The sequence below is a fragment of the Abramis brama genome (genome assembly GCF_963993115.1).
Source record: "Abramis brama genome assembly, chromosome: 4".
Classification (NCBI taxonomy): Eukaryota; Metazoa; Chordata; class Actinopteri; order Cypriniformes; family Leuciscidae; genus Abramis; species Abramis brama.
This window is the reverse complement of record NC_139966.1, coordinates 42,216,321-42,236,428: the sequence shown is the minus strand read 5'-3', so window position 1 is coordinate 42,236,428 and position 20,108 is coordinate 42,216,321. Positions and strand designations below refer to the sequence as shown.

General features: G+C 35.9%; 1 protein-coding gene across 3 annotated transcripts; it reads right to left on the bottom strand.

The window, feature by feature from the left end:
• Positions 1–941: 941 nt before the first annotated feature.
• Positions 942–17,907, bottom strand: cep83 (centrosomal protein 83; the record flags this gene model as incomplete). Of its 3 annotated transcripts, none has more annotated exons than XM_084110865.1 (16): positions 942–1,544; positions 1,692–1,860; positions 2,471–2,574; positions 2,703–2,832; positions 3,408–3,565; positions 3,673–3,748; positions 4,371–4,520; positions 4,609–4,753; positions 4,828–4,942; positions 5,055–5,186; positions 6,491–6,742; positions 6,823–6,954; positions 7,175–7,267; positions 16,754–16,904; positions 16,998–17,203; positions 17,855–17,907. In XM_084110865.1, the coding sequence occupies 16 exons, from the start codon at positions 17,864–17,866 to the stop codon at positions 1,389–1,391; spliced, it is 2,181 nt and encodes a 726-aa protein (XP_083966991.1). In that variant the 3' UTR covers positions 942–1,388. The 3 variants fall into 3 exon arrangements, with proteins under 3 accessions (XP_083966991.1, XP_083966992.1, XP_083966993.1); XM_084110866.1 differs by having other exon boundaries at positions 17,598–17,894; XM_084110867.1 differs by lacking the exon at positions 17,855–17,907 and having other exon boundaries at positions 16,998–17,212.
• Positions 17,908–20,108: the final 2,201 nt, after the last annotated feature.

Genomic DNA, 20,108 nt, shown 5'->3' with positions numbered 1-20,108 from the left:
AACTCTTCATATATATATATATATATACATATATATATATATATATATATACATATATATATATATATATATATATACATATATATATATATATATATATACATATATATATATATATATACATATATATATATATATATATACATATATATATATATATATACATATATATATATATATACATATATATATATATATATACATATACATATATATACACATACATATATATACATATACACATACAGTATATGTGTGTGTATACATGTACATATATGTACACACATTCATATTATATTTACTGAACTTAAATATACGAGCTTGATAAAAATGATCATTCAAGAAGAAAATTTCAGATGGCACTTAGAGGCTTTTGCATCTGAACTCTTCATATATATATATATATACATATATATATATATATATATATATATATACATATATATATATATATACATATATATATATATATATATACATATATATATATATATATATATATATATATATATATATATATATACATATATATATATATATACATATATATATATATATATACATATATAATATATATATATATACATATATATATATATATATATATATACATATACATATATATATATACATATATAAAAATATACACATATACATATATACACATACACATACAGTATATGTGTGTGTATACATGTACATATATGTACACACATTCATATTATATAATATATACACACATATAAACAAAAACTTATATGTTAGATGTGAATAATCGATTTGACAGTACTAGAAATAATTTATCTTCGTGTTGTGGCCCACCGCTTAAATTAAATTGGCATTTCTGGCAGACGTTCCGGTTCTTTGATTAGGCTTAATTTAGTTGTAGTTTACATATTGTTATTCGGTCAAAGCAAGTATCAAGAATTAAAAAGATAAGACACGATGTAGTTCTTTATTAAAAACGCGTTTCATGGGTGAGTGCTTTTAGAGACATGCTTGTCAGAATGAAATCATTTTAATTTATATACACATACACAATGTCAGCCCCTGTATCCAGTCAAGTGTAGATGCACATTTGGATTCACAAAGGTATGGTAAATATAAAAAATAAAATATAAAACATGGCTTGTCAGATCTGAAAAAATGTTCAGGTCATTCTACAACCGAACCCACAATGTATGTAAACTTCAATGTAACCCCCTCAGTAAAAAATAAAAAAAATAAAACACTAGACAAATAATTAAAAAATAGTGCAACAGGTTTTTATTATTACCCCTCTGACCTTTGTGTTGCAAAGCACGAGTCGTTTAAAAGAAAACGACTCACAAATGTCACAGTTTGTCTGGTTTTTGGCACAGGAAGAATGAAAACACAGGTAGTAGTGGTTAAGAAAGGTCCGGAAGGACGTCCCGTGGGCTTGAGAGTCTCTCTCTGTCTCTGTCCAGAGGAGCAGCCAGCTCTTCCAGCTGCTGTTGCTGACTGTTTTCCAATTCTTCCAAGCGTCTCCGCAGCACACACAACTCCCTCTGGTGCTGCTCCTCCTGAGACAGGAAATGTAGGAACAGATGAGTGGGAAGAAGAGGGGATAAGAGAGAGAGGAGGATGGGAAAGCGGTAGATTTATGTCCTGGGTTTTGTTATGGCTGACAAGAGAATATTCTACTATGTGGATGGGATGATTGCAGACACCTGTATGTTTGAGAAGATGGACTCTGCTGGGATGAGGAGGGATTGGGCCAAAGGGGTGGAGGAGGTCATCTGGTTGCCCAGCAACAGACGGCGAAACTCGTTGTGTCTCCTCTGCAGCTCTTTTAGGCGCTTGCTGAGCTGAGCGTGTTCTTCAGAGTATGAGGATTTCCTGAGCACACAAACACATCAATAAATAAGAAATATTATACAAAAAGACACAGACACACACACACACACGCACATAAATAACAACAAATACCCAAAGGGCCGGTTCACGAAGAATGTGTTTTTGCTGTTAAAAACACAAGACGCAGGTCAGTGAAATGAAGAAAAGTTATACGGTCTAGAGACGCATTATTTTAACTTTAGTGCTGAATTTTCGAATGCCATATCATGTGCGAGACGCTGCAAAACATAGGAGCGCAACAGTTAAAGATGTCCGTCTAGCCGTTGAAAAACAATGAAAAAACGCGTTCTGTGTGAACAGCCCATTAAAACCATACACACAATATAAAATATTGTACATTTAATTTGTTATATTTAATTTACATGATCATTATAATATATATATATATATATATATATATATATATATATATATATATATATATATATATATATATATATATAGACACACATATACATACATCAAAATTATCTTTCTAGAAGAAAATTTCAGATGGCACTTAGAGGCTTTTGCATCTGAACTCTTCATATATATATATATATATATATATATACACACATATATATCTGTTATAAACAGAACAAGAAAGTACTTTTTTGCAGTGCTTGCTTCAATTTCAAGCTCTTCTATCTTGGCTTCTAGGAGCTGAATCTTGTCTTGGAGTTTGTTTTCTTTTACTTCAGTCATGGTTTTCCTCTGGATAAGAAAACAGACCAATAATGCACCTTTAATAGTAATCATTATGAGGAAGAAAAAAAAAAATAATAATTCCTAAACCCAAAGAGAGTATAAGCAAAATGTAGTTTGACGCCTTTATGCACTACCTTTTTCTGAGCAAATGCTGCCCTCTGCAAGCGCTCTTTAGCCTGGCTGTATTTCTCCCGTAGTTCCGCTTCTCTGTCCTGCAGTTTGTGTTTCTCCTCCAACCATTCCACCCTTCTCTCCTCCACCAACCTGTGACAATAAAACATTGACAATTTATTTAACTCACTATCCACTACATTGTAAAAAAAAAAAACATTGAAGTGTATCTGAGCGTGAATTTATTTGATTTGATTTGATTGTTTTACACCATGTCAGCATCTACGGCTATTTTTATAGAAAAAACAAAGAGTATAATCGTATTAAAAAATAGACAAATAAGACAACGGATAGATAAACAGGATAAATAATTTACATACAGAAAGAATAAATCTATATCATTTTAGGTACATGGCTTGATATGATAATGATATGGTTTCATTTTTTAAATGATTTCAGAACAAAAAAGATCTAATGTACCATTATCAACAAATCATCCATATTTGTCATTGAGGGGAAAAATGTCTATCAAGCACTTATATACAAGCTAAATCTTGCTTTAGAACCAACATTTCATCTTAGCAATCAACTCTATTTTAAGCCTCTAATCTGAAAAAATGCTAAACAACACATTTTGATGCTCGCTCAGCAAGCTGTCAGCATTCTCTGAAATATTTCTGGTTCCCCTTTTACAGCGTTGCTAGTATCCAGGTTACCGTAAGGCGTACCTCTCGGCTTCCTGTTGGGTCCGTTCCATTTGTGTGCGAGCGCTCCGTAGGTCCTCTCTCACTCGCTCCAGACTTTCTCTCAGTCTGCTGTTGGTGTCCAGCAGCTCACTCTCCGAGTGAGAAAGAGTTCCTATCTGTAGGTTCAGCTCAGCGTTTTGCTGATAAACACAATTCACTAAATTTATTTGAGTTATGTGAAACGTCATGACTTCCACCTCAGTATTATGTGCATTCACAGTAATTTCCCTCACTTTACAGCACTTACCCGTCTCAGGTCTGCATTTTCTGCTCTTGAGGTCTCCAGCTCTTCCAGCTGTTGACCCTGCTGCTGAACTTTGGCTCTGTATCACATGTAATCGGATAGGAAATCAAACGGGTTGAAAATCATATTATTTTACCATTTACAGCTACTGAGCATTTAAGTAATTTAAAAGTAAAAGTAACTCAAAGTCAACATAAATGGCATTTGCAAGACATTCCAGAGAGAAACATATTTAAAGTAACACCATTAAATAGATCTTATTCATGTATAGGTTCATATCCATGTATAGGTTTCATTTAAAAAATATATTTTAATCAGAATGTCACAACTGGATCTTCAGGTGAAACGACAGACTTCTCTCTAGTGACGTATGCAGGAATTGTCCAATGATTTGGTCCGCTTAAACCCCACCCCTGCAAGCTCAAGTTCATCTCCTTCAATTTTTGAGTCACAAAACTTAAAATCCCACAACAACTGATTTACAGAACCAAGTCCCTGGCCTACATTTTTCTTTGACGATAATCTGTATGATTTTATACATCACAATATGTAAGAAAAGATCTGTTGCTACTTCAGTTTCATTGTGACTTTAACAACAAAAGCGGGACTTAATTTTCCCAATAAGACCAGGAAGTAAATAGGGTTCATTCTGATTTCATGTGGACTTCAATAAAAAAATAAACGACCCTCAAGAAACTTGCCTCAGGTTTTGCAGTTCCTTACGAACAGACTCCTCCCCCAGCTGGGCGGCACGGAGACGCTCCTCCCACTCCTCTTTCTGAGAGTTTCCTGTTGCCTCCTGAAGAGCCCTCTGCTGTTCGAGCTCAGATAAACGATTCTCCAGCTCCAGCCTGGTGACGATAAAACAAATGCATTAAGATGCAGAAAATCCCACGAGACTTTAAAATTAGAACCTTGTCTGATAATATTAGTGCTTACTTCTCTTCCTGAAGGGTGGCCATCTTGTGTATCTCCTCCTCTCTCGCTGCCTGAACCCTGCGCACCATCTCTCGCTCTTTTTCAGATATCAAGTCTTTATTTCTCTCCAACGCTGACTTCATGACCTCAATATCTGACTGCAGACCTGAGAGAGAAAGACACTGTTATTAATGTAAAACAGGTTTAAAGAAAGTAAAAGAGAAGGAAGCATATGTTTACCCTCTACTTGGCACTGCAGTGCGTCTCTGTCTCTTTCTATTTCTCCTTTGGCTCTGACACACTCTAGTTTTACGTTACTCAACTCAAGCTTGTGCGTGTGCTTCATCTCTTCAACCTGGACAATAAATCATACACAATTGCCAGGATATATTGCTACGGATATCAAGCATGGGGACATGAGATCATAGAATCTGACTGGTCAGGTCGTCCAGGCTGTGTTCGTGTACCTGACTGCTGAGTGAGTTGATCTCCCGCTCGGCTTTGTGCAGTTTGCCTGTGAGGAGTGTGTTTTGTTCCTGAGATAGACGAAGTTCACTTTCTGTCCGGTCCAACTGCATACGAATAGACTGCTTCTCCGCCTGCACGTTAACAGATGGATCTTGATAAAATATCTTAATTGTTTTAAATTATATAACACATGTTGTGTCACATTTGAATAAAAACATGCTGAAATGCAGAACATCATATATTTCAAATAAAACATTCATAAGTTTGAATTAGATTTAATTGAAGACGTTTTATGCGATCTCAGACTTTTTGACTCCACAGTACATAAATTATTTTATACTTAAAATATTTATGAATATTAAATAGCTCAATTTTCAGCATCATTACTCCAGTCTTCAGTGTCACATGATCCTTCAGAAATCATTCTAATATGCTGATTATTATCAATGTTGGAAACAGTTGTGCGGTAAAACATTTTTTTTTTATAACCCGTGATACTTTTTCAGGGTTCTTTGATGAATAAAAAGTTAAAAAAAGAACAATCTTTATTTAATATCTTTTGTAAAAATCTACCGTTCAAAAGTTTGGGGTCAGTATTTTTTTCTTTCTTTTTTTGAAAGAAATTAATTACTTTTATGTGTTAAATTGATAAAAAGTAATAGTAAAGATTTATAATGTTCTATTTTGAATAAATGCTGTTCTTTTTTTAACTTTTTATTCATCAATGAATCCTGAAAAATGTGATTTTATTAAAAAAATAAAATCTATTAAAAAATATTAAGCAGCACAACTCTTTCCAGCATTGATACTAACTGAGTATAAAATATTAGATATAGCATATTAGAAGAATGATTTCTGAAGGATCATGTGACACTGAAGACTGGAGTAATGATGCTGAAAATACAGCTATTATAAATTATATTTTAAAGTATATTCAAATAGAAAACTATTATTTTAAATTGTAATAATATTTCACAATATTTTGCTGTTTTTATCTGTTTCTGATTAATTGCAGGCTTGATAAGCATACAATATTTCTTTCAAAAACATAAAAAAATAGTAATGTTTCCAAACTTTTGACCAAACTTTTCGTTTATATATATATATATATATATATATATAAAGTTTGGAAACATTACTTTTTTTATGTTTTTATGTCATAACAAATGTAAATTATATATATATATATGTATATAATTTACATTTTTTATGACAGCTTTGAGAAAGGGAGGAAATGGGATTGGGATACTGAGTGAATGGTTCTTCATGTATTATGAGCATGTGTATTACCCACTGTGCCACCGCTCTGACAAATTTGTTATAGCTTTTAATATTCAAAAAATATATCTGACTTTATACACTGAACTATACCGTTTTTACTAAACAGTAAAGCATAAACTTATTTTATCACTACTCTTTACTTTAATACGCTCACCTCCAGGGCTTTCACTGCAGCCTGGGATTCAGCCAGCTGCCGGATCTGAATCCGCTGCACGTTTTCAGCCTGAGCACCTGAGTTGTTTCTCTCTGCTCTGAGTTCGGTGACCTCTGCTTCCAGGCCTCTGAGCCGCTGGTGCAGTTGAGCTTTCTCCCTCAGCAGGGCTTCAACACGCTTCCCGTTCCGTGCCGGATCTCCGCTCTGCAGCTGAGCGGCCAGATCCTCCTTATCATGCTCGAGTCGAGCCACCTGCAGAATCACATATATGACACTCCTTCATAAAGAGACGCTGCTGGGTCAAAACACAGTTTCAAATAGAGAAAACATACATCAGCTTCATGTCGTATCCGTCTCTCCTCCAGGACTCGAGCGTGCTCCTCTTTCTGGTGGTCAAACTCTGACTTGAGGAAAGTGAGGTCATAACGAAGCTTATTATACTCTGACCTGTAATTCTCTGCTTCCTGTCAGGGAGAGAAATAAAGAAGAGCATTTCAAGACTAAACCTACATTAAACAGTAACTAAAAGTCTTTCATAACATGCAGTAAAGACAAAGCTATCAGTTTGTTTTCCATCTGTGATGGACAGGATTCTGTTTGTGGCATGTACTCATGTGGTTGTCATGGCAAGTGGAGTTAATAGTTGCGGAGTGGAGTCAGCTGGTGCAGAGGGGCGTCTGTTACCTCCTGAAGTTTGTTGAAGCGTTCTCTGATGGGAGCCTCCAACTCCTGCTGTACCTGAGCCCTCAAGAGCTCCAGCCGCTGAGGGGTCAGCACCTTAAACACAAACACATGATCAACACAACACAAAAAAGTGCTACTTCATCAGCCAAATGTCTAAAGGCCTGTTCAACACCAAGAACGATATCTAAAACGACGACTATATTATTGTCCACACCAATGCGCAATATCGTTCTGTTTGTGATAAGCTCTTGCTGCAGTTATGTCGTCTAGTGCTTTATATGCTCAAGATTTTTAAAGCAGGATGGATTCTGATTGGCTGTCAATGTTTTTAGCATTCATCAGCTGGAAAAAATGTATATTGTTTCTCTGTGCCATTATCGTTATAGTTGTGGTGTGGACGATATAGTTAACATACGGGCCTTTATTTAAGCATATTAAAACACTTTTGTTTGCTTATCTCTGAAGCACCAAAATATGTTTATATAGTGTTGTTATTGTTAATTACAACTATTAAAAATGAAATAAAAAAGGTTTAGTTGAAGTACTAAAATGACTAAAAATTAAATAAAAAAATTAAGCTAAATAGAAATATAAAAAGCTTCAAAAAACTAATAAAACTGAAAAAACATAACAAAATTACTAAAATTACAAAAGTGAAACTGTAAATATAAAAAATATAGCTGCGAGCAGCGATTACGGGCCCAAGCCGGTGGCACCGCAACCCCGGTGCCTTTAGTTACCTAAAGGCACCGGGGTGGCGGTACCGCCGGCTTGGGCCCTCCATCGCTGCTCGCAGCTATATTTATATATATATATATATATATATATATATATATATATATATATATATATATATATATATTAGGGGTGGAGCCGAACCCGAATACGGTATTCGGAAAGGCACAAATAGTGTGTTTTTTACGAATACTTATTTCGAACAAATACTTTAAAAATATTTGTATTCGGGAACAAGAAAAACTTTATATCAAAAAGCTGCGTTTCCTCATGAGACATGGCGACATGGCGGTGCTGCTGATGTGGTGGCTGTCCACTTGTTGATAAGATAGGAGGAAAGAGCCACATATGGAAATATTTCGCTCACATAGCGCGTTTTTTGCAGATTTCAAATGTAGGCGCGCGGCAAGCGAGCAGAGCTTTCCAGGCGCGCCTATGTTCACGGTTGCATAGCAACGACAAACGCCACGAGAGAACAAGCGCTTGTGGAAAGGAGAAAGCGGTGCGAACTGCGCTCTCCATAATGACGAGGAAATATCAGCAAAGAATTAATTGATTTCTAGCCCTTGCATTAGCTTTAGATATATTTATGGAGATGAGAAATGAAATAAATAGCCGTCATTATGTCATTAATATCAGTCCGTCAGAAAAGCAGTTCTAGGCTTATTATTAGCTGGATAACTCTTAGCAGGTTTAAAAAGACATTTTAAAATTAAATATGAATGCAGTTTTGAAAAAAATATTTTACACATTGCATATCTATATTTATTATAATAGATATAATTAAAGAATACTTACACTATAATGTAAATTAGAAGTGTAACGCAAAAAAACTGGATTTTTACACCTATTTTGAATTTTACTCGAATACAAATACAAATACAAATACTTTTCCCCCCTCAACAAATACAAATACAGATACAAATACCGGCTGCTTTGCACACCCCTAATATATATATATATACATACATACATACACACACATACATATATATGTATATATATATATATATATATATATATATATATATATATATATATCACTGATTCTTGGGAATTTGGCTAAAACAGGTTTTAATTTTGAAAATAAAAAGTTAGTAAAATTACAAAATCTGAAGATATATTATTATTGACCAAGGTCTTGGCTGTTCAGCAATATATCGGTGCAACCTCCTCATTTTGTATTTTTTTCATAAAATAGGCGTTTTTCCAGTTATTACTTTGTTTTTGTCAACACCGTCAGACACAATAAAAAGCAAATCATTTTTTATTTATTTGGTCTAATATGTATTTAGAGTTTTTAAATCATTATCTGGCATTCTTAGTACACATATTTGCTGTTAAGTGTTAAATATTCACTTTTTTTCATGTTTTATACTGTTTCACGTGTACTCCTTTAAAAGATCTAACATCATACAATGTTTACTTTAAGCCTAAATAGAAAAAGTGATGTTTTTTTATTTAACAAACATATTTTTTGTATTAAAAGATACCATTACTTTAATAACTCAACAGCACTGAAGAAACATATTGTAAGCATATTCATTTAAAACAAATAAAACTCCCTCTGACGGTGGTGACTTTAGAACTGAGGGTGGTGACACTAATCTGACGGTGGTGACAGTGGCCTCATTACAACATACAATTCCAAAATGTATACAACTCAAGTCAATGGCTTCTTGCTTAACAACTTTATTTAACTATTTGGTCCAAAAAATAACAATCCTGAGCACTGTGATAAACATTTAGCCTGCCTACTCCGAGCTGGATCGTGTATGGCCTGATCCACCGGACTGTTTGGGGGAGTTTCTAGGTGATCTGAGCCCTTTCTCTTACGTTCTCTTGATACTTTTTGTCTATGTTTCCAAGCCTTTCTCTGACTTCTCTTTTCCCTTTCATTCAAGTCATTGCTATTTTTTTAGCTTCCCTTCCTCCACCCTCTTCTTCCATCTTTGCCTTTCCGTTCTGAGGTATTCCGCCTTTAAAGGAGAACTTGGCAACTTTTTTAACTTAATAAAACTGTCTAGAAATAATTTGGATGGTTAAACAACCTGTTCTGGTGATATTGGTGACTTTCCCCGCTCCCCCCAGCGTTCCCATGCGGAAAACCAACCTTGCAACTTGGGGACTACCGTCCCGGCAAGATAGAAATTGGAAGTCTTATGAGAAGGGAGAACGAGAAGCGAGAAACACGAACTGCTTTACAGCAATTCGACATAAACACATGCCATATGATACTGTGTATGATGTATTACCCACCTCGGCCGGCTACGATAATAACATATGCACATGAGCAGTGGTAGAAAGGGGGAGGAGGGTGCCTCAAGTGAGTTTTTTTTACGACTGTGTTGTGAAATATACGGCCCACAGCTGTAGGGGGAGCTCTTTGAGAAAACACGCGACAACAAAAGTGAAGATCAGCGAAGAAATTACTAGAGTTGCCGAGTTCTGCTTTAACTCTGCCTCACTGTGTATTATCTCTCTCCGCTTCTTTTAATATTCCCTGTTTCTTCTCCTCCACAGATAGCTGCTACCTAGCAATAACTTCCTAAAATACTTAAAGTCAAAGTTGACCTAAAGTAATGACTATGAAATTGGGGGGGTGGGGGATTACAGTGAATGTTAGATTTGGTTAAATGTTGTCATGCCATTTTCATTTGGCTTTAGTAATGGGAGATGCATAGCCTACAAGGGATATTGTATGTGCTATATAGGTAGGTAGTAGGTGCACTATGTGCATCACAAATGACGTAAGCCAAATGAACATGGCATAATAGTGAATTGAGAGAGAGGGAAGGTTACCAATGGTTATACCGCAGTTAGGTCCGGTCTAATTACACTGAACAAAATTATAAACGCAACACTTTTGTTTTTGCCCCCATTTTTCATGAGCTGAACTCAAAGATCTCAGACTTTTTCTATGTACACAAAAAGCCTATTTCTCTCAAATATTGTTCACAAATCTGTCTAAATCTGTGTTAGTGAGCACTTCTCCTTTGCCGAGATAATCCATCTACCTCACAGGTGTGGCATATCATGATGCTGATTAGACAGCATTATTATTGCACAGGTGTGCCTTAGGCTGGCCACAATAAAAGGCCATTCTAAAATGCAGTTTCATCACACAGCACATTTCCAACAGATGTCGCAAGTTTTGAGGGAGCCTGCAATTGGCATGCTGACTGCAGGAATGTCCAGCAGAGCTGTTTCCCGTGAATTTAATGTTCATTTCTCTACCCAAGGCGTTTTAGAGAAACTCGTGTTCGTGAGGATGTTCATGGATATCCACGAACATCCTCACTCTCACTCGTGCTATATTGCTTAATAGTAGCATGCGGTGTAGGCCTGTATGGAAGAAATATAGGGAGAATTACATAAATACAAATATAAAACAGGTTAATGCAACATTACAGGCCATATTGGTATTTATTGTGATCAACAATTATATTCTAGCCTTCGTTGAGGACCATTTGGAGGTTTTTGTCACCACCGTCAGACTGTACGTCACCACCGTCAGACAGAAAACCTGATGGTGGTGACGTATGACGGTGGTGACAAAATATACTCTTTCACATGATATGCATGAGTTGTTCACATTAGCCATCTTTTTTTCCCTCTGTTGCTATCTACTTCAGATCTCTTCTTAAAAAGTATACATTTATGTCATAATCTAATCTAATGTTTTTTTTATACAAAAGAGACGGTGTTGACATGTTATGGTTGTGACAGTAGCAGTGTCCAAAAATATGAACAAGTCTAAGAGAAATTAGCAAACTTACAGGAGCTTGAGTGATCTTGAAGCATGCAGAACAGTTGAAGGTTTGAAAATGGGGTCCCCAGGAATTAAGTTGACCTTGTAGTTGCCTGATTTTATTGCTTTTTATAAATATCTGACGGTGGTGACGAATATGTGGGACACATTTTGAGCAACCACAAAATAATTGTAATATGTATTAAAAACTACAAACAGTGAGGTTTGAACAATATTTACTATGTACTCTTTCATGTGGTAAAGATATTTTTCAATTTAATTATTACGTTTTGTTTTTTTAATCAAGTTGAAATGATTATCTCCTATCCGAGGACAACTGATTTTGTAGGCAATGGGCCAGCATATAATCATTAAATTAATACAAATTAAAAATAAACCTATAAAATAACCTTACATATGTGCAAAGGACCCCCTGATTATAACCTTGATTCTTTTTATTCATGAAAATGTTATTAATTTCCAACAGAATTAGCACTTTTCTTCGTGGGACATGTTTTATCCAAATTCCCAAGAATCAGTGATATATATTATTGTTCAAAAGTTTGGGGTCAGTAAGATTTTTAATGTTTTTAGGAGAAGTCTCTTCTGCTCACCAAGGCTGCATTTATTGATTAAAAATACAAACAAAAACAGTAATATTGTGAAATATTATTCCAATTTAAAACAGCTGTTTTCAATTTTTAAATATTTTACATAGTAATTCATTTCTGTGATCAAAGTTGAGTTTTCAGCATCATTACTCCAGTCTTCAGTGTCACATGATCCTTCAGAAATCATACTGATATGATGATTGATGCTCAATAAATATTCATTATTATTTTCAATGTTGAAAACAGTTGTGTACAGATTTTTTTTTTCAAAATGCTTTGATGAATGTTAAGTTCAAAAGAACAGCATATATTTCAAATATATATATTTTTAACATTATAAATGTCTTTACTGTAACTGTTGATCAGTTTAACTCATCCTTCATAAATAAAAGTACTGATTTATTTTATTTATTTCCCCCAAAAATAAAATTGTAATTATTACTAACCCAAAACTTTTGAGCGGTAGTGTTTAACGTTACAAAAGCTTTAGATTTCAGATAAATGCTGTTCTTTTGAACTTTCTATTCATCAAAGACTGTACACAACTGTTTTCGACATTTAAAATAATAATGAATGTTTCTTGAGTATCAATCATCATATTAGAATAATTTCTGAAGGATCATGTGACAGTGACGACTGGAGTAATGATGCTGAAAACTCAGCTTTGATCACAGGAATAAATAACAGTTTAAAATATATTAAAATAGAAAGCAGCCGTTTTAAATTGGAATAATATTTTACAATATTACTGTTTTTGTTTGTATTTTTAATCAAATAAATGCAGCCTTGGTGAGCAGAAGAAACTTCTCTGTTATGTGCGCGCCACAGACTGCACGCACGTCCGCTTAGAGTTCCGCCTTTTGCCTTCCGTCAATATTACGTTATTAGAAAAATATTTTTTTAGAGAATCGATTTTTTGACATTTGTGAATCGATTCAGAATCGTCCACGTCCGCATCGCGATGCATCTAAGAATACATTTTTTCTCCCACCCCTAGATTTCATACAACAGGTTAATAAACAGTTACAATTAAGTCACTTACATTTTAGATTCAATGTTGACTGTTTTTGTTCTGTTTCAGCAGCGAAAATAGTTAAACAAAGATCACGGCAGAACCATCACGTGTTTTCTCATAACTGAACGATTCAGCATTTTTAACGAATCGGTTGACTCAAAGATTGAATGATCAATCCATAAACATCTGTCTTAATCATGATCGACTCATTCGAACGAATCGTTTGAACGAATGAATCAATGACTCGCTTATTAAGATGGATGCCTGGCGACACCTAATGGCGGTTTAGTGTTGTTTAAAAGCATCATTCTTTCCCACATGTGTGTGATTTGTGTGTGCAACATTATCATTATTTTTCTTTCACTATTATATTAGCGATTTAAAAGCACCCACTCGTGTCACACGTCGATTAACCGGTGGGAAAATATCCTCAGACACATACCTAATAAATGTATATTTAAATACAATATTGGCCTACCTGGTAAAAAGTTTTATATACTATTTTGATGTCCTTTTGGACACAAGAGGGCAGTATAGCCCTATGTTTGCTTTTTTGTTGAACCAAATAGCACTAAATAGCCTGTTTTAACTTTTTCATTCTTCTTGAATTGCAAAAACAGAATAAAATGGGTTTAGTTGTGATATTTGTATTCTTTTATATAGAAATAAATGGTATATAATTACATTTTTAGAAGATTTTTAGTGTTTCCTTTTTGGACATTACTTTAATCCCTCGCCATAGCAAAACCATTTGAGATATTTATTATCCATTCACAATTTAGCATATTTAATGTAGTTTCATCATGTTGAAAAAGTTTGGTACGAATAAAATAAATAGTTTAAGAGGAGTGGCTAAAAATTCAGAGGCTGATTTTGCAAAAAAATTCACATTCAGACCAAAATATCTGACTTCCTGATGGCCAGAGCTATTGAATGTAAATTAGAAAGTTGTCCGGCTTGATGAGAACAATATACAAACTGTTTTTTCTTTACTGTAGTTAAAACTAACCCCCCCACTTTTGTCAAAAGCATGTTGAAAGTGACACACTTCCTGCTGCCAGTTGGTGGCGCTATAACTTTGACTCACAATAGCTACATCCATCTGATCGGCCTCTTATCACGAACACACTGCTGAAGTTTCATCAAGATCAGTTAATGTATGCAGAAGTTATTCCACTTCCGTGTTTCTCTTTTCTCGCCATAAATTCGATTCCTCGCCACAGCCAAACCGTTCGAGATATCAAAAATCCGTCCGCAATTTAGCATCCTCAAAGTCTTGACTACATGCACACCGAGTTTGAAGGGGACACGGTGAATTTTCTAGGAGGAGTATTTCACATTCCACAGCAAGCGTTTTCCAAACAACCCATAATAGCCGACTTCCTGTTGGGCTGGCGTAAAACTTGACCGGGGTAAAGTTGTTTCGGCCCGATGAGATCTATATGTGTACCGAGTTTCATATTAATTCATGCGAGCGTGTTTGATATATGGATCAAGTTTTAGAACCCCGTTCAAGGGGGCGCTGTTGAGCCCCCCAGCCACGCCCGGGTACCAGCTTCAGCCCGGCCCTGATGGCCGTGGGTTCTGACCTGTGTGCAAAGTTTCAAGAGTTTTTGAGCACGTTAAGGACCCCAAAAGCCCCTGAAACCTTGATTAACAATATAAAAGCAATAGTCAAATCCCCCCCTCCCCTCACACACACACAGACACAGAGAGAGGGAGAGAAAATTCTTCAGAAAATCCACATTCAAACCAAAATATCTCTCTTCCTGTTGGTCGGAGATGGTTCATGTAAATTAGAAAGTTGTCCGTCTTGATGAGAACAATACACATACCAAGTTTTGTGATTCTAGGAAAAACTAAGCCCCCATTTTTGACTAAAGGTGGCGCTACTGAGCCATTCCACCACGCCCGTTTCTGAAACTTTGCACATGTCTACGGGCTAATAAATGTGATGTGTCTGTTGAGTTTCATGCAATTTCAAGTATGTTAAGAGTCTCAAAAGCATCAAAAAATAATATTAAAGTTTGATGCGTTGCCACGGCAACAGTATCTAAGATATCAATAATCCTTTCACAGGTTTACATCTGCCGTGTGTCTACATTGTACGCATAAAGTTTGAAGCAAATCGGGTAAAAATAAGACACTGATTTCAAAGCATTTTGAAAGTGATGTACTTCCCGCTGCCTGTTGGTGGCGCTATAACTTTGACTCACAATAGTCACATCCATGTGATCGGCCTCTTACAACGAACACACTGCTGAAGTTTCATCAAGATCAGTTAATGTATGCAGAAGTTATAACACACTTCCTGTTTCATTTTTTCGCCATAAATTTGTTTCCTCGCCACGGCCAAACCGTTCGAGATATCAAAAATCCGTCCGCAATTTAGCATCCTCAATGTCTTGACTTCATGCACACCGAGTTTGGAGGCGAATCGATGAATTCCCTAGGAGGAGTACATTAAATTCCACAGCATGCGTTTCCAAACAACGCTAAATAGCCAACTTCCTGTTTGGCTGGCGTAAAACTTAGAGCACGAAAGTTGTTCGGCCCAATGAGATCTATATGTGTACCGAGTTTCATATTATTACATGCAAGCGTGTTTGATTTATGGACACGTGTTTGGATCCCGTTCCAGGGGGCGCTGTCGAGCCCCCCTGCCACGCCCGGGTACCAGCTTCAGTCCGGCCCTGATGGCCGCGGGTTCTGACGTGTGTGCAAAATTTCAAGAGTTTTCTAGCATGTTAAGGGCCCCAAAAGTGCCCGAAAGGTTGACAAAATAATAATAATAATAATAATAATAATAATAATAATAATAATAATAATAATCCTACCGAAAACAATAGGGCCTTCGCCCTTTCAGGGCTTGGGCCCTAATAAAAGCACATTTAAAATGCTATAACAGTATTTAAATACTAAAATGCTTTATATTTAATGTTTAATAACGCTCTATATTCCTGATTTCATTCATTTTCAGCATAAATGAAAATGTTGTTTTCCTAAAAAATCTGGACAAAGCATTGTGTGTGTAAGTGTGAGTGTGTGTGTGGCAAGAACAGAAGATAAATATAAGATATCAATTAATATTTTTCCAATTCCTCATATTTCCTAATGGTTTATTAATTCAATATTATTCTAAAATGTGGAATAGTCAGTCACAATAAAGAATTAGAAGGTGTATCCAAATGTTTTACTTGTATTGCAATAATTATTAATTGATGTGCAATAATTAGAATTTTCATGAAACTTTGAATATTGTCATATATATTTATATCTGAATGTATGAGCGACTAGTATTGGTATTATTAGGTTTTAATTAGTAGCAACTAGAATGTCAAAAACTAGAGTTTTACATAATATTTTTGAGTGACTTGTAATGAAATTACTTACAATAAATACTGAAAGTTACTCTCTGTGTTGTTTATATATGTCAAATGAAGTGTAAAGTGGACAGTAATGTGTACCTGCAGTCTGAGCTCCTCCAGCTCTCGTGTTTTATCCAGCAGTTCTCCTCTGAGCTCGGCCAGCAGCAGCTGCTGTTTCTCCTGAGCGACCTGCCGATCACCGAGCAGCCGTTTCAGTTCACTCTGCGCCCGGGTGTATTCATCCTGCAGCCTGCACACGCAAACACATTTGCAGAATTGAACCCAACAATGCATCCCAGAACTGTAGAAATGATCAACCTTGAGGTTTCACACAGTCACTCACCTGGTGTGCTCCGCTTTCAAGGTCTGGTAGTTGGTCTTGTGGTTCTCACAGCGCATTCGCTCGTCGATGAGCATTTTCTGGAGCTCCATATCAGAGCTGGTGAGTCCCGTAGAGCTGGCCAGGAGGACTGCGGTTTTCCCGACTCCTCCTGCAGGCTGCAGGTTTGGGAACAGGGCAGATGACTGCCCTAATGCTGGAGGGTTCATCTGGTCCATAGCAGGCAGAGGCAGAGACAGAGAAAAAGGAGTGAGGGAACAAAAGAAAAAGATTTTTATACTTCCCTTCCCTTCAAGAGAATCTCAATCAACACTAATGACTTCAGCCAGCCAAAGTCAAGAGATGCAACCACATCTCATCAGGACTGACTATTTTAAATCACTTATAAGAGTCTAGTTAGCACGGACAAAGCATCTAATCACTACATGAGCAGCACAAGAGTCCTTACTGGCTCTTCTGCTCTCAAGTGATTAGATGTAAAGCTCAAGCTGGTCTCCAGTGATTCACTCACACTTGTGTTGTTGTAGAAACACAACTACTCCAGCATAAACGCATAACGGCTTCCCGTGTTGTCAAAGCAACCGAACCACTAGGGAAACTAACCTCGTGCATTTAAACCAGCGCAAGATGAACCATTTCCTGTTGTCCTTGACTGTAAGTCCGTGAATATAGTTTTAGCTGTTGCTATATTGAAATGTCATGATAAGAACAGTGCTTGATCAACAGTGCATACTGCACTTGTTTCATAAATAAACACCTCTGCTGGGTGTAACCTACTGCATGCGCTCAAAACTTTACAAACCATAACAAGTGCATTAAGGGACTACAGTAAATAATTTTAGCAGCTGCTGTAAAGTTACCCGATCCAACATTGACAGCAGCGACGCACTGTCACGTGATGATGATGGCGGCCAGAGTCGCCTTTCAAAATAAAAGACTTCTTTTGACACTTTCCGTTTGTTAATGGCCAAAAGTCCGGACTAGGAAAATCGACATCAAATAATAATTCAATAAAAATTGTTAAAGCATATTGCGTAGTTGTGTTTCGAGTTAATTGTTTTTTTGTGATCATTTTGGCCAGGCTGTCATACAAAGTAATTGAATGACGTAAAAATAAGAGAAAACTAATAATGTAATTTTGACAAAAGAAGAACTTTTATTTGAAATAAATCTTAATTTTAAATCAGCCTACTTCAGTGTGATATTTTATCATATTATCATGCTTAACACTGAGAATTTGAATAATTGAAATGTGATGATCAGATGCAGATATCTAAATCAGAGAATATCATATAGGTTCGGGATCTATATGTACAAAATTTTCAAGAGCTTTGACACAATTCGAACACTGTATATATATAGACAAATGATTTCATATAATGACTTAATTTTCGGGTTGTTCCTCGCTCAACCGTATGTTTTAGATACAGTATTGGCATAGTACATGACGAGTCATATAGAATAATGCTATTTTATGGTGCTTTTGCATTCTTTTTTACTCACCTTTTATTGTCATTGCCTGGAAAAGTCTTTTTTTTTTTCTTCTGCGAAGCCATGTGTTTAAAAAAAACATGAGAATGTGTAAATGATGACCGAAGTTTCATTTTGGGGTGAACGTCGCGATGTATTTTGCAATAACGCTCTTCTGCCAGCAGAGGGTGGAAATTACTGGCTCAGGCTGCTCTAGATATCAGATGCTTTCATTCATAGAGGTAGTTCGTTGGTAAGTGTTGAATAGGACACAATTACCACTGTAAAAGTACAATTTATGTACCTACATCTCTGTAAAACTTTCGTTGTGGTTTCCTATTTGATTTCGCATGTTATTGTCCCTTCAGCTATGCTTTAACACACCGTTTATAAAAAGATGTGTGTTGATATTGACCCGAGTGCTTTTATTTTGGCATTGCAGTCCCTGAACCTCTTATCGTTGGGCATGAACCAGCCCTCTTGCTGTTATGAAAGTTATTTATAGTTTTTGTAAGTACTTTATCTTTAAAAGGACAAAAAACTAAACCATTCCTCAAACAGCCAGTTTTCCCACAGTTTATTATGTGTGAGTGAATAAAGAGACAGTGTTTTCTTTTTTAACCCGGAACATTTTATTCAGCATCAGTCTTCGGTATTTAAGAAAAGTTGCTGCAAAATTCCACACTTTGTTTTTGTTTTTGGTTATTTAGGTGCATAATCTGGGTATACTACTCACACTAGTCATACTATAATATAAAATGGCATAGAATAGTGCATAAGTATGTGAATTGGGGCGCAATGTGTCTTGGCATTTTGCTCATACTTTCTATAGTAATGCATGTAGATACATGATATATTGTCTACACTGTCTGAACAAATGGAACAGATTTCATCACTTGACAAGAATTACAGCACAGTCAGTCCTAAATTGCAGATTTGAACTTCAAAACAGATGTGTGTGTAGTGTGAACAAAGGCTAAGTATAACAAAGTTAGCAAAAATACAAAGATTGATTATAGCACCTTTAATGTGAATATCAATCTTTGACTATACTATGATTTTCTTAAATCATTTAGCCTATTTTATTAGCCAGTTTCCCGTCATTGTGTGAATAAGCTTTTCCCAGAAAGCTGTGGAAAATTTAACAGCACTGACTGTTTTGCATTATAGGTCACAGTATGATGGTAGGTTCACTCCCACTGAGAGCTTAACCAGTGTCTCAGTTTTCACTAACTCAGGGCATTTATCACTCAAACCCCTCACCTGCTCTTCATGTTTGAGGAAACTAAACAGTGTAGCAGAATCACACCACTCAGATTCAATGCTGAAAACATCTGTGCTGCTGACAACAGTTATTAATTAAAAGGATGAGGTCTTCATCCATTTATTTACTTTGATTCCCTGCCAGCCATGTTTCCCCTCAAATGCATAAAGTCCCCGCGGCCCTCCACCTGAACTGCAGAACATTTTCCCCAGATTTTTCACTCATTGCATTCTCTCAAAGCAGTGACAGAAACTGCAGATTGCATCTGTTTCTTTTCAGACAGGATGGAGATAAAAAAAACCCCCAAGGCTCTGGTATTATGCCTGCCCTTCCCCCTCAGAAAAAATGCCTTTCCAATGTTTCAGTCACTTATGGCCAAT